The following is a 13,456-nucleotide window of genomic DNA, read 5'->3' as shown; positions in this document are numbered from 1 at the left end:
AAATCAGCTGAAACAGTCCCAAAGCATAATGCCACCACCTCCATGCTTTACTATATCTACTGCACACTATGCACCCCCGAGATCTCACCCCTTGTATGAAGTCCTTTTGTATACAGTGTATCTCATGTGATTCTAGCAGGGGCTACAGGTTGTGACAAATATTCATGGCAGCCCGTAGGCTCTGCCACTGTGATGTGAGATGCATGGGAACATGCCTCACATCTCAATCGCGGGTAAATTAAATGCGATTTGGCCACTTTTTATGCAATCTGGCGCAGCAATGCATCTGAATCACTTAAAAAGTGGCCATATATCGCATGGATGTGGGCCTTAAGAGCGCATAATTATGCTTGCACAGGGATGTCCAATCACTTGTCTACATAGTGTGTATGTATATATTATATGCACATACATACAGATCTCATGCATCTAGCCCAAATAAGCCATGTACTGTAACCGGAGATCCTTGGTGTTAGTTAACCATTAGGTCCTGTGCAACTCTACCAATATTGAAAGTAATTTCTTTGCCAAAAACCTTTGTCTCAATGCAATGCGACTAGCATGCACAAACAGACTGCTGATTAATTAGATATTAAACTTGTATACTGTGTGTGACTAAATTTGTATATGGAGCAGAACAGGACTTGTACTGGATAAAGTCTGCGACTGCTGCGTTGTACACACAGATACAGAGAGAATTAATATGCAATACGCATATGATTTCTCACCAGGGTGCAAACACAAATGTGCACTACTAATATGCGCAAAGCCACGCAGCCAACCAAACTTGTCCCCACTGTGTGGCCAGACAGACACTTCCATTTGGGAAACCGATTTGCAATAAAAAAAATATATATTTTTTTACTTTAAATAAAGATAAAATTGTGTTTTGCATATTTAAAGATCTATAATGATTCTCTCCTGAGACAAAACAGTGGGTCGCATTACACCGACAGTGTTATCTGATTGTTTAGGTGTAACACAAAGTTCAGCGCACAAATGTTAACGCCAACTTCAATTACAGAGCTGAAAATATAATCAGGAATCTAAAAATCATTAACCAGCTGCTGCATTGCTGTGGGTAATTTATTTATGAAGCAAAACAACTGCAAAATTTGTCTGTAGCTGTAAACACTTGCAAGTCAATTCATGTGGGAAAATGCAGGGACTGGAACGTAAGCAATTGTAGGAAAGCAGGCTGACACAGCATGTGAAAGCAAGTACTTACAGCACAAGGCCTTCTGCAGTCTCCTTAGTTTCATGGCAGTTCTGTAGGCTGAGAATCTGACATTGTTCAGGTCAGCTGAAAAGGAAACAAACAAGATTAGTATGTACATAAAGAATTTAATTATTCTTTTTTTAATACGTTATTTATAAAGCGCACACATATTCTGCAGCACTGTACAATCTTTATTCGCTAAGGAATGCAAACACATTCATTATAGGGTTAATTTTGTTGGGAGACAACTGACCTACCTGTGTATTTTTGGATTGTGGGGAGAAAATACAAACTCTGCACAGTTTGGGCCATAGTGGGAATCAAACCCATGAATCAAACCCATGACCTTAGTGCTATGGAGGCAGGAATGCTCACCATTACACCATCTGTGCTGCCCCATGCTGTCCATATTTTCCACCATAGTCAACTAATGAAAATGTGCAATATGTCCTGCACCCTTACACTGCAAGACTGTACTTACAGGAAAGCCACTCTTGTACGTATAGTCTTTTGGTATAAGTCTAAAGTAACGTTTGATAAATTTTGCTCTGTGTACTATACCTAGAGCCTTGGGTTTATATCAGGGTTGACTACCCTCCTGGAATGGCCGGGAGGGTCCCGAAAATCGGGTCCCCCTCCCGGCCCCCCCGAAAAGGTGGGCAACCCTCCCAGATACCGGCGGACCCCAGCATTTCCCAGGTTTAAATTGCAGCGATTCACAGCTTTTCGAAGGAAAAGCGGGGTTAAATATGCAAATTGTGTCGATTTAGCCCTGCCCCCTCCTCGGAGACCCATAAATTGTGGGATTTGCATTACTGGGGGCAAGGAATAATGTCGTCTCTATCAGGCCCCACCCCCAGAACTGCTGCGGACAGTCTCCTCCTCTTTTTTTTTTTTTTAAACTCTTCATATTGTGTGCAGGGTAACAGAGAAGCTGACAGGTTAATTGAACCAGAATGTTTATGTAGCATTTTGTAAAACATATGTAACAACCACCATACAACTATAATTTGATGGTTAGTGAATACACACAGCATTGATGGTGTAATGGTTAGTATTACGGCCTCACAGCACTGAGGTCATGGGTTCCATTCCCAATATAGGAATAATTGTGTGGAGTTTATATATTCTCTCCACGCTTGCATGAATTTCCTCTGGGTACTCCCATTTCCTCCCACGCTCTAAAAATATACTGATGGGTCAATTGGCTCCCAACAAAATAAACCCTAGTATGTCTGTGTGTGCGTGTACATGTGGTAGGGAATATAGATTGTAAGCTCCACCGGGGCAGGGACTGATGTGAATGTTCAAATATTCTCTGTAAAGTGCTGCGGAATGTGTACGCTATATAAATAACTGGTAATAAATATTGTATTGTACACTCTAATGGTCTGTTAATGCTTGGCTATGGAAAGCCAACTTGCTACTAGAATATATATTTTAGAGAACCTGGCTATTTCCAATAAATGGAACCAATGTCAAAATGTGATCACATCAGGAGACTTGGGGTGAAATTTAATAGGACGAGAGATTCAGAAAAGTGAGAGATTTGGTAAGAAACCTCCAATTGATTGCTGGGAGGTTTCTTACCAAATCTCTCACCCTATTAAAATTCCCCCCTTGATGTAGTGAGAGTCATAGCATTTCACCTAGCCTACAAGTGACACCATAAATTTGTTTAAGCAGCAACTGAAAGCCAAGCCGAAACAAGCATAAATATTTATAACATGCTAAATAAAAAAGGGGCATTGTGAAAACCTATGAAATTACTTTAGTTACTGTAATTTGTTTCTAAGTAGGACTCCACCTTCAATGCTCAGCCACATTCAAAGGGTAATTGACTGTGCTCCCAGGAATCTTGCCCTTAAATGGGAGTTTTCATGCAATTATGTGAGCCACCAATTCATAGCAAAATACATTGATTCTCGCTGACTTGTTTCTTAGCAAGTAAATCAGACCGCAATAAATCTTGCTTATATCAACACTGTTTAGCGATAATGTATGTAAATCAAATACATTTGTCTAATATGATGTGAAGACATATTAATGGAACAAACTGTATGTCCTAGCACAGAGTGACTGGGTTCACTTTAATTTCACCCCTGTTCAATCAGATGAATCATAGCAAACCGCAGTTACAACTAATCATGTCTTATATGGTGCAGATGTTGTATGCACTTTACAATGAAATCTGAAGTAAAGAATATGCTTACTATTGAACACCACAAAAAAAAAAAAAAGGTTTAAATACAAGCAGAACAATTTTTTTTTGTTGCCATTAGATTAAAAAGCCTGCTATTAATTTAGTAGGTTACAAGCATGTATGGTTTTATTTGGAAACAGGCCTCCAAATAAATCAGTGTGCAAACTCCATCCACAAGACATCCTAACAGGTCAGGGTTTAAATATATCCATGCTTGAGTAAAAGTGGCATAATCTCAGTGGTGCAAATAGAATTTTTTTCTTTGGGGTATGCTGCAGGTGTGGCCATGTGTCATGATGGGGTGTGTTTGCATGAAACAAGTGGAGTGGCTACATTGCAATTTGGGCATTGCCACAATATACCACCCACCGTAATGCCCATTACACATTATGCCAAACACCCTAAAGCCTATTAAATATTAGGCCCCACAGTAAGGTTTCTAAGTTACTCGCTGCTAGGGGTAGCAATGCAAAAAATGCAGACTTCTGTATCTTTTACCACTTACAAGCATAATGCCACATGCAGTGCTTATACATAATGCTCTCTGCAGTGCTGACTCACTGCTGTAGTGCCGTTGCGAGGAGGAGCGTGCCGCAGGCTTCCCCCACCATTCTGGTAGCTCTCGGTCAGTGGCGTAACTATAAAATTTGCTCCCGTCAGCCACAATATTTTCTGGCGCGCCCCCACCCGTACTTGAGGAGAGAGAAGCCGGGACACTGATCAACTACAGTGCTTCAGACTCGCTCCCTCTTACAGCGCTCTCTCACTAGCTTTACCCGCTGCCCGCGTCTCCCGCAGTCCCCCTGCGTGCCCGTATGCTAGCGCGGTGCTTAGTGCAGGGCAAACTTACTTGTTACCAGGGACATGCAGTCAGGACAGGTGGGGGACAGACATCAAACTCTGCTGTTTTCCTCCGGTGGCTCTCCCCTGGTGCCCGTCTCCACTGTTCTCAGTGAAGATGTTTTTTTCTTTCTTTTGGGGGGGGGGGGGGGGGGGGGTTGTTTATGTACAGTGCCTCTCCAAGGGATGTACTGCCCTAGCTCAAGCTGAAAGGATGATGCCTGCTGGGGTCCCTTGCCTGAGTCCCCTCCCATCTGTCACTCCGAGCTTTGGGCTGCAACAACAGAGCACCAGCATGTGCAGAGCTCCTGCACCCCTGTGGCACCGGCTCCCCCCACTAACGCTAGGGCTGCGGAGCCCTAGTTACATCACTGCTCTTGATCATTTTAAAAATGACACTGGCTCATGAGCCAATTGGAGCTTGTGGCCCAGCAGCCAATCACTGTGGCTGCCGGTACGCAAGCTCTGATTGGCTCAGGAGCCATATTTGAAATGGCTGTGAGCAATGTTCCCTCTAATTTTACGAAGGCTTTGTGCAGAAAAAGATATTGGCTGTGCAACTTTGGAAGGAAATGTACATTTTTGTGCGTCATATAACGTATACAGGCCTAGGTTTCGAGTTCTGTTGAGTTAATAAAGCAATTTGAATGTTTACAGACTTCACACACCACACATATAGACTATAGCAGTGATTTTCAACCTTATTAAACTCGTGGCACACTAAAACAAGATTTTAACCTTTGTGCGCTCAGTTGTAATGTCTGTGCGCGGGCTCGGCGAGTTGTGTGCGCGCGCACACGCGCACAGCTTAGAGGGAACACTGGCTGTGAGCCACCAGAGGGGTGGGGGGAAGCCTGCACTCCTCTCCTCTTCTATGCAGCAGTGGAGTGGTGGGGGAAGCATGCAGCTTTACTCAGTTCTCCTCCACAGCAGCAGCAGCAGCAGCAGCAGCCAGGGGTGTGGGGGACATATGTAGCTGTGCCAAAGCAGGGGATGCGTGGTGGTATTGGCAACATTTCTTAAAAAGTATACTGTAACCCCATAGTTGCACCACTGCATGATCTGTACCTCAGCCATTTTAATTAATAATCTGTGCTGAAGCCTAGCTACTGTATCTATAAAAACCTGGGCTGTTAAATTGGGTACAGAATTATCTGTCCAATCTGTTCGGTGGGAACAAAATTCGGGTTATGTACAGTATGGGAGCCTATGACATGCAATAATTTGCAAGAAAAAAAAAAGTCTATTAATACCACAAATCAAGAGAATGTAGGAAAACATCAAAGACTTGATTGGAAATATAGTTGCATTATAAAGAATAAGCATGAACACAGCACAACTGAATTGATTTAAAATCCACCATCCCCCAAACACAACACAAGTACAAAGTGCACTTGTTAGATTACTTGTAACAATTGCCCTACTTTAGACTGTATCGGTTTCAACTGCCAAGATGCCTATGGCATTTCAGAGAATGGGAGATCGGAGATAGAGTCTGTACTTTATGGCATGGTGACAAAAAGAATAGAAAAGAAAAAAAAATGTAAGTAAGATTAAAATGCGGGGAAGGGATAGATCGGTAATATGAATGTAGACTTGACAAATACGGAATTCTCTCAAAGGCCAGAGCAGACTGCATTTGTCCAGAAGGGTGGTGAAACCCTAATGTGACATGTTTGTGCTACAGAGTAGGATGGTTCGACAAAGCCTTGCCCCTCCCCCCAAAAAATAAATAAAAGCCAAGCCTGTATCAACTTTGCAGAAAAAAAAAAACCTACTATAAGTACCTAAAAATGAAAAAATCCTACATGGTTAGGGGTCATTGAATGTGTTTGGTGCCAAGACAACACAGCATATAAGCCATAGAACACCATAGCTGCTATGATGCATGGAGATAGCAGCACAACGCCTTGTGGATACTTCTGGTCAGTAGGGACGGGAGCTCAGATTCCAGATGGATTTGTACAGATCCACATATTTTGCAAAGTGCAACTCCTTAATAACAAAGGGTCCCATATAACAGTTTTATAATCGTGGCTACATTGCAAACTTAAATAAAAATATAATTCAACATAAATAGAGGTGGTGAAGGGGAGTATTGAAACCTGTATTCCGACATTCGGAATCCTGGCAAATTTTCACCACCCCAACAGTATATCAATAAGCAGAATTCAATGTTCCGCCTGACCACTGTCGAAAAGGTGGCGTGAACGCGAAAACTGCCATGCATTGTCGAGATCCTGCCATGAATTCAACAATCCATGGCCGTTGTCGACAAAACGGATCCGATTGGTTTTAAAGTTAGATACATTTAGTCGAATTCCGCCTTCAATGCTGTCGGAAACAGCATTGAAAAGGCAGGCACCACTATTTCCTCTGTTGGAAATAGTGGTGGGGATTGAATACAGTATGTATGATAACTTAATGTTCCCACACACGATGCGATTTAGTCCAAATTGCATTCAGTCTAGTTCAAATCGCACCTTGTTATTTTGCTTCGCGATGCATGTCCCAATGTAGTCCATATCTCAAAAAGTATTTGCAGGCAGGTAATTTTTAAATCGATCGCATGTATCTTGTAATTGACTATTTTAGTGTAGTCAAAAATCGGGTATGGTTCAAATCGCACAGTGTACTGTCCAAAATGCGTAGTACATATTATATGGCTCAAATCGCACCTAGCACATATCTCACCGTGTGTGGGCACCGTAAGATATCCTTTATTTATGCATATTTACTCTGTTGTTCTAGCATTCTCCTGCTCTGTAAAACTGCTGGCCACTTCAAACTAATCATGAACATTTAAAGTGCTTGATGTGATCTATTTGCTTTGCTATTGGCTGTAACTGTGGTTTCAATGGCATTTGAACTATTCTTTGGGGAGGAGGGAGCATGAAGTGTTGCAAAAGACACGTGTGATAATTTATTTAAAGGAAAAAATGTATTAAGAAACAACTCCATTCACCTATTGTCAGTATTTGACAATAGCCCTGAAACAAAAATCAGCAACATTACTAATGGTTGCCCCCTTCTCTGAAAGTCATGATATTCTAGAAATGTGGCATAGCATTGTCATTATAATAAAAAGCAACACATTTGAACATCCAGGTAGCACCAACCTAAATTTGCAAAACTTAATCATGTAAAAGAACAAGATTGCTATGCATTGTGTATTTTCTTTCCCCATTTAATAATCACACTGTCATAGGCAACAAAAATAATAATTATTTTGTATTCTGAGGGGTGTATTTAATGCCGGGGGCGAGCCGTGACAGCAAGCAGTTCTGCCTGCTCGCTGTCACAGCTCACTCTGTCAGTATTAAACTGACTCCCCATTAACCCCCTCGCCGGCCACATTGAATACGGACCTAAAGCTGGGTATACACATTCAGATTTATCTGTCCAATCAGTCTGGTGAAAAAAAAATCTGTTAAAGTTTGGGGACATACAGCAATCAACCATTCACTCCCAAATGCTGGAAAATGGACAAAAATTGGTTAGTCTGATAAATTTGTTAAAATCAAATGGGATTAAACCAAATTTGTCTGAATGACCATTGTCTTATCCAGTGTCTGGAAGCAAATGTTTAGTCTCATATGCTGCCATACATTACCAATTTTTTTGTTTCCACCAAATAGATTGGACAGATACATCTGTAGATGTGTATCTATCTTAACAAGTTCAGTCAAAGTTGTCAGTAAGATCCCTTATTACTTAGGAGGAATGCAGACTGGAATGTGCACATCTGCTGCTGAAATAGCGTAAGCACCTCATACTGTACCTATACAACTGTTTTACAACCATGTAGATATAATTTATAACACACTGGCAGCAAAACATAGACTTCTGGTAATCTTGTTAAATTAAAACAGATGTCCAGGTATTTTTTTTTTTTGGTGAGAGTAAATTAACCAGAAATGCCCACATCATTCATAACCATTATCGGTCATGTTCTGTTTCAGTAAACGGAGGGGAATCAGATTATCTATTTTTTTAAGCTAAAATATGTAAATCCTAGTTAAAAAGTCCCACTCCTAACTAAATAGGCAAGAAAAACTTTATAAACTGTAAAAAAAAAGTTCTCATTTAGCAAAAATGTATTTTTAAAATACATTTTCTTTCAAGAACACAAGATTACAAATGAATGCAGTTTAATGATTAACCTCTGCTATAGTCTTAGAACAATTTACTCAGTATTGTTAATTAGTAACTAAATGACTTTCGCCGTCACCCTCAGTCAATGGATTAACATTACAAGCTAAACTATATGAAGTGAGCTTGTGCATTAAACCTTTGAGTGCCTAGTGAGTTTGCCACAATTGGTGTGAAAATTGCCAAACTAACATTTTTATTCAACATAAATGACCCGTCACGTTGATATTATATAGGAAATATAATCCTTTCTTTACACATTTTTTATTTGCATTTAAATAACAAATGTGAGCGACGCTGGCATTTTAGTAGCTATTTTGAATAGCTCTCATATATGGTGGCACTCAAAGGGTTAAAGGTGCATACACACTGGACGATGTATGCACTGAAAGACACTGATGACCAATTTTCCCTTGAACTTCCCCTGTTTCCTGGACGAAAGATGTGGTGCATACACACAGATCAATTTAATGAAAGATGAACGCTCTAGCTACAGTCTTTGTGCTTTTTTCTGAACGATATCCAAATTGAGCTGCCCACCCAGCCAACAATCAACCTTGATGAACGATCGGTGGGTAGGCGCATCATCATTCGTCATTTGTAGCATAGACACTGAAAATTATTTTGACCAATATCGTTCAGAAGGCCCAAAATGAATGATATTGGTCAAAAAAAAAACCGTACAGTGTGTAAGTACCCTTTAACAGGTTTACATGCAGATTATTGGGTTAGTAACTGTGAAATAATCTAAAAGGTGCACACACATGGAAAAATTATTTTAAACAATATGGCAGTGTCCAACGGAAGGAAAAGAGAAATAGTTTGAAAACTGTGTGTGGGTATGATGGAGATCCAATGTGGGTGCATCAAGCCTGCTGATCCCTTCAGCAGGAGGAAAGATGAACAACCTGTCATGCAAGATCATTGCCACATCGTTCCATGTGTAGGCATGATCAACCATGTGGCCATATTCTGGCACACCACACTGCATGCACCTTCGCCCGCCGCACTCAACCCTGCCGCTAGCAGACAAAAAGGCCAGCAGCAGGCCGGAGACTGATTATGACAAAACTCTTAGCATTGATTGGGCAAAAATGGGTGACCATCAGTCAGTATGTGGCACAGAAGGTGATAGCATGCCAGGGTGAATTGCAGAGGTCTTGAAAAAAAAAAAAAAAACGTTGACTCTGCATAAACTTACACAGGGTTCCAGGTGGTCTATTTTTCTATTTGATATAAGCATTTTCAGCTGTATTTGGTGCCAATTCGATCCCGAAACACAGCATCAAAATTGAATAGAAAAATAAACTATGAAGAAAAGGCTATATTGTACAGATCTGTACAATAAACTTAAGACTAGCCTCTTGGCTAGTTGGAGGAAACTTGGGCCCCTCGAGTAAATCTACACAATCATGGTGAGAACCTACAAACTACACATATTGGAATGAAACCCATGACAGCTCTGCCATAATGCAGAAAAGCTAACCATTGAAATTACAGCAAATGGTGAATGCATTACTAGAATTTTTATGCCATGGTTTAAACACACCTATAGGCGAGAATTTAATTGGCAGAGTTTACCTGTGTTCAGGTGTGATCACTGTTAATTGCAATTTAACGCAGCCATCCGCGGCTTTCTTGCAATCCAATTAGCCAGAGAAATTAAGCCACATAGGTTTTAACACCATCTTTTTTCTCACAGAACCTAAGCAGGAGATTTTTTGGTCCACCGCCAGATCAAGTCCAATTTTTCCAAATATCCATGTTGGAAGCGTCAGGACTTGCTTTGGAAGCCTTTGGTCAACTCTATGCATGACTAACTTAGCGTCAGGACTTGCTTTGGAAGCCTTTGGTCAACTCTATGCATGACTAACTTAGCAATTGAAACATTCGAATAGCCATAGTTAGTAGATAATTATTCACCTTCTGCAGCGTTATCCTTCACCACTTCCAGAATTCAGATCTTCTACAGCAAGCAGGAACAGGTACTAAATACTAAAAAGTGGTATATTCAATTAATGTCAGACCCATTTTAACATTATTTTGGCGGAATGGATCTGACACTACCCATTTAATGCAGCAGCCAAATCAGACATTCATATTTGGCAGCTGACTGATGCTCAACCGGCCAGGACCGCGTGAGCACATTGGCGGGAGACAGTGGTCTCTCTTGCTTTCCATACAATGCTTCATTATTTGCCAAGTGGTAGCATACCCCGTTCTTGGAATATCCTATGTTAATTGGAAGAATAAAACTATATTACAGGGCCTAGTTTCCGGATATTTCCGGTCCTAAAAAGCTTTTCTTGTGCGATTGGCATCCTCCACATACTTGAACTGCACACAAACTGTAAACCTTCATCCAGAAACTACTCTTACCCACTACAGTACACTACCCCTACCCTCACTCTCATGTCACTAGCCCTAACCCTGCACCTAGCATGAAATTAATCACCCTGCACACACACTACCCTGAAATTTGCACCCAATCCCTGCAGTAAATGACTGCTAACTCTGCACTCACACCTTTTACTAAACTACAATACCTCTGAAACCTGTTTCCCACACTACACTAACCCTAAACTCACTCCCCGCACTACTCCTAGCTCTGCACCTACTCCCCGCATAGACAGCCAGCAGCACGTAGATATTTTTACTGAATACTGCAGGTATTGAGAGCATGCATACCAAAAGGTAAGATCAAATTAAAAAGTAGGCCACTGATTTATTTTTAAGTGGCAAAATTCTGCACCTTAATAAAACTTGATGGCTTCTGCTAAAGACAGCCTTAGGGGAAGATTCTCTAAACAAGAAATGCGGTAAAAACCCGTTATCGGCGAGAAGCCAATGGGCTTCTACCGCAACCCTCCGACGCCCCGCGCTGACCCCCCCCGCCCCGCACGGACCCCGCATCGCCCCCTCCCCCCTCACCTGTGTCCAGGCAGCACAGAGCTGTGCTGCCCGGACCTGTGACCTCCTCCCTGCACTGATCCTCTTCCAGGAGCAGGGAGGAGGAGAGCCCGGCGCAGCAGCAGTAGCGCTGGGTGTGAGGGAGGGGGGAGCTGTCACCGCAAAGGACAGTTCTTAACGCAAGAGCTGTCCTTTGCTATAATTATCGCATATGTTAGAACATATGCGATAATTATAAATGAGATGGGCGGCGAAGGGGGGTGGAGATTCTTGGAGAATCTCCCCCTTAACCTCTTCCAGTAAATGCACAGCAATTCATAGTGAATATGGGAGAAATACTGTAGCACGGTTAGGAGCACAGTGAACGAAAGCTAAGGTAGGAATATCATAAGTTCATATCTGTGAAGTTATACGCGTCCGCTCGCCATGCTTCGGGCTCGGTGGCTCGCCACACTTTATATTCTCAACTCCATGCCGACGTGGATAGTAGGGGTATGAAAAGATCGGAGGACGCGCACCGCCGCCGCGCTTCGGGTTGGCGTCAATCGTGGGGTGGCGGCGTTGAGGGTGTAAAATTGGGGGTCTGGGGAATATTTTACATTGAATCCAATGTAAAATAGGGTCCCAGGGACCCTATTCACATTTGATTGAATGTAAAAATCGGGTCGATCGCATCGCATGCGATTTTTCCGACACGACCACCCCGATGCAAATCGGTGTGCCCGTGCTAGGAAACAAGTACCGAAAATACTTTAAGTCCTAATAGGTTTAAAAGTGGTATGACAAAAGACGGGTCATCACAAAACTGTGAGACATTATTTTGCCACAATAGGACACTAAAGGTAATACATTACCAATACAGAAGAACTGGAGCAGGACAGATGGTGTAATGGTTAGCATTACTGCCTCACAGCACTGAGGTCATGGGTTTGATTCCCACCATGGCTCTAACTGTATGGAGTTTGTATATTCTCCCCGTACATGCATGGATTTACTCCGGGTTCTCCCGTTTCATCCCAGATTCCAAAAATATACTAGTAGGCTAATCAGCTCCCAACAAATCTAACCCTAGGATGAGTGTGTGCACATACATGTGGTAGGGAATATAAACTGTAAGCTCGTGAATGTTTAAATATTCTCTGTACAGCGATGTGGAATATGTGTGCGATATATAAATAACTTAATAAATAGTAATAGTCGTATACAGTGCATGGGGGGAGGGAGAAGCAAAATCTTCTACATGCATTATTTTCTTTAGCAGAAGAGACACTGATGTTTCAAAGGAGATTGATGGTTGCCTCTGACTATTCAGCATCATCTATTATAATTGAGTAGTTTGAATGTGCATTGGAGAACCATGTGGGAAAAAAAATAAATTGGACACATTTACTCTGACCATGGCTGATGGCAAAAGACATAACAAATAAAGTGTTATCTATAAAACAAGTACTTATGCAACTTTGTATCTCAAGTGTGGACAAATTGTCATTTGGCACCATGTGAATGCACTGCTGACATAGTTTGTGTATTTTTGCTTGGAACAATGCTACCATGTCTATTAAGCTGTCAATAAATCTAGTTTTGGCTTGCCATCAGAGAACAGTCAAAGTCATCATTACAGGACCAGGCAAAAATCTTTCTTGCCTTATCTACACCCATTCTACTGCAAGCACACAAGAAACACCAACATTTTTAATTCCCAGGGATTTACTATCTATCGTGGTAAAACGGGAAAGCAATTTCTAAACTTTCAGACTGAATCTGCTGAGAATTACCTCAATCATGTAGAATGACACTCCTAACAAGACTTGAATCAGGAGGAGATCTGAATTCCCACCCGCTTCTGGGCCCAAGTTCACATGATCTGCATATTTATAAGGCATTGCCTAGGGCAGGCATTCCCAACCACGGTCCTCAAGGCACACCAACAGTGCAGGTTTTGTAGATATCCAGGCTTGAGCACAGGTGACTTAATTAGTATCTGAGGGATTCTGATTGAACCATCTGTGCTGAAGCCGTGATATCACTAAAACCTGCACTGTTGGTGTGCCTTGAGGACCGTGGTTGGGAATGCCTGGCCTAGGGGATTCACAAGAGATTCTTCCCATTTATATTAAAAGAAAATTAAAAAG

At 41.7% G+C, this 13,456-nt stretch overlaps 1 protein-coding gene across 14 annotated transcripts in view; it reads right to left on the bottom strand.

Moving 5' to 3' along the window:
* DMD (dystrophin) overlaps positions 1–13,456 on the bottom strand; it is a 1,973,025-nt gene that overhangs the window by 112,987 nt on the left and 1,846,582 nt on the right. For all 14 annotated transcript variants that reach the window (XR_014470468.1, XM_083174338.1, XM_083174337.1 and 11 more), the window contains one exon: positions 1,229–1,303. Coding sequence is in view for 13 of the 14 variants with exons in the window: in XM_083174338.1 (XP_083030464.1) it covers positions 1,229–1,303 (75 nt within the window). In the remaining variant the exon portion in view is untranslated. The remainder of the gene's footprint in view (positions 1–1,228; positions 1,304–13,456) is intronic.

Source organism: Crinia signifera, chromosome 2, assembly GCF_055691185.1.
Source record: "Crinia signifera chromosome 2, ASM5569118v1, whole genome shotgun sequence".
Lineage (NCBI taxonomy): Eukaryota > Metazoa > Chordata > Amphibia > Anura > Myobatrachidae > Crinia > Crinia signifera.
This window is presented reverse-complemented; position numbering and strand designations above follow the sequence as displayed.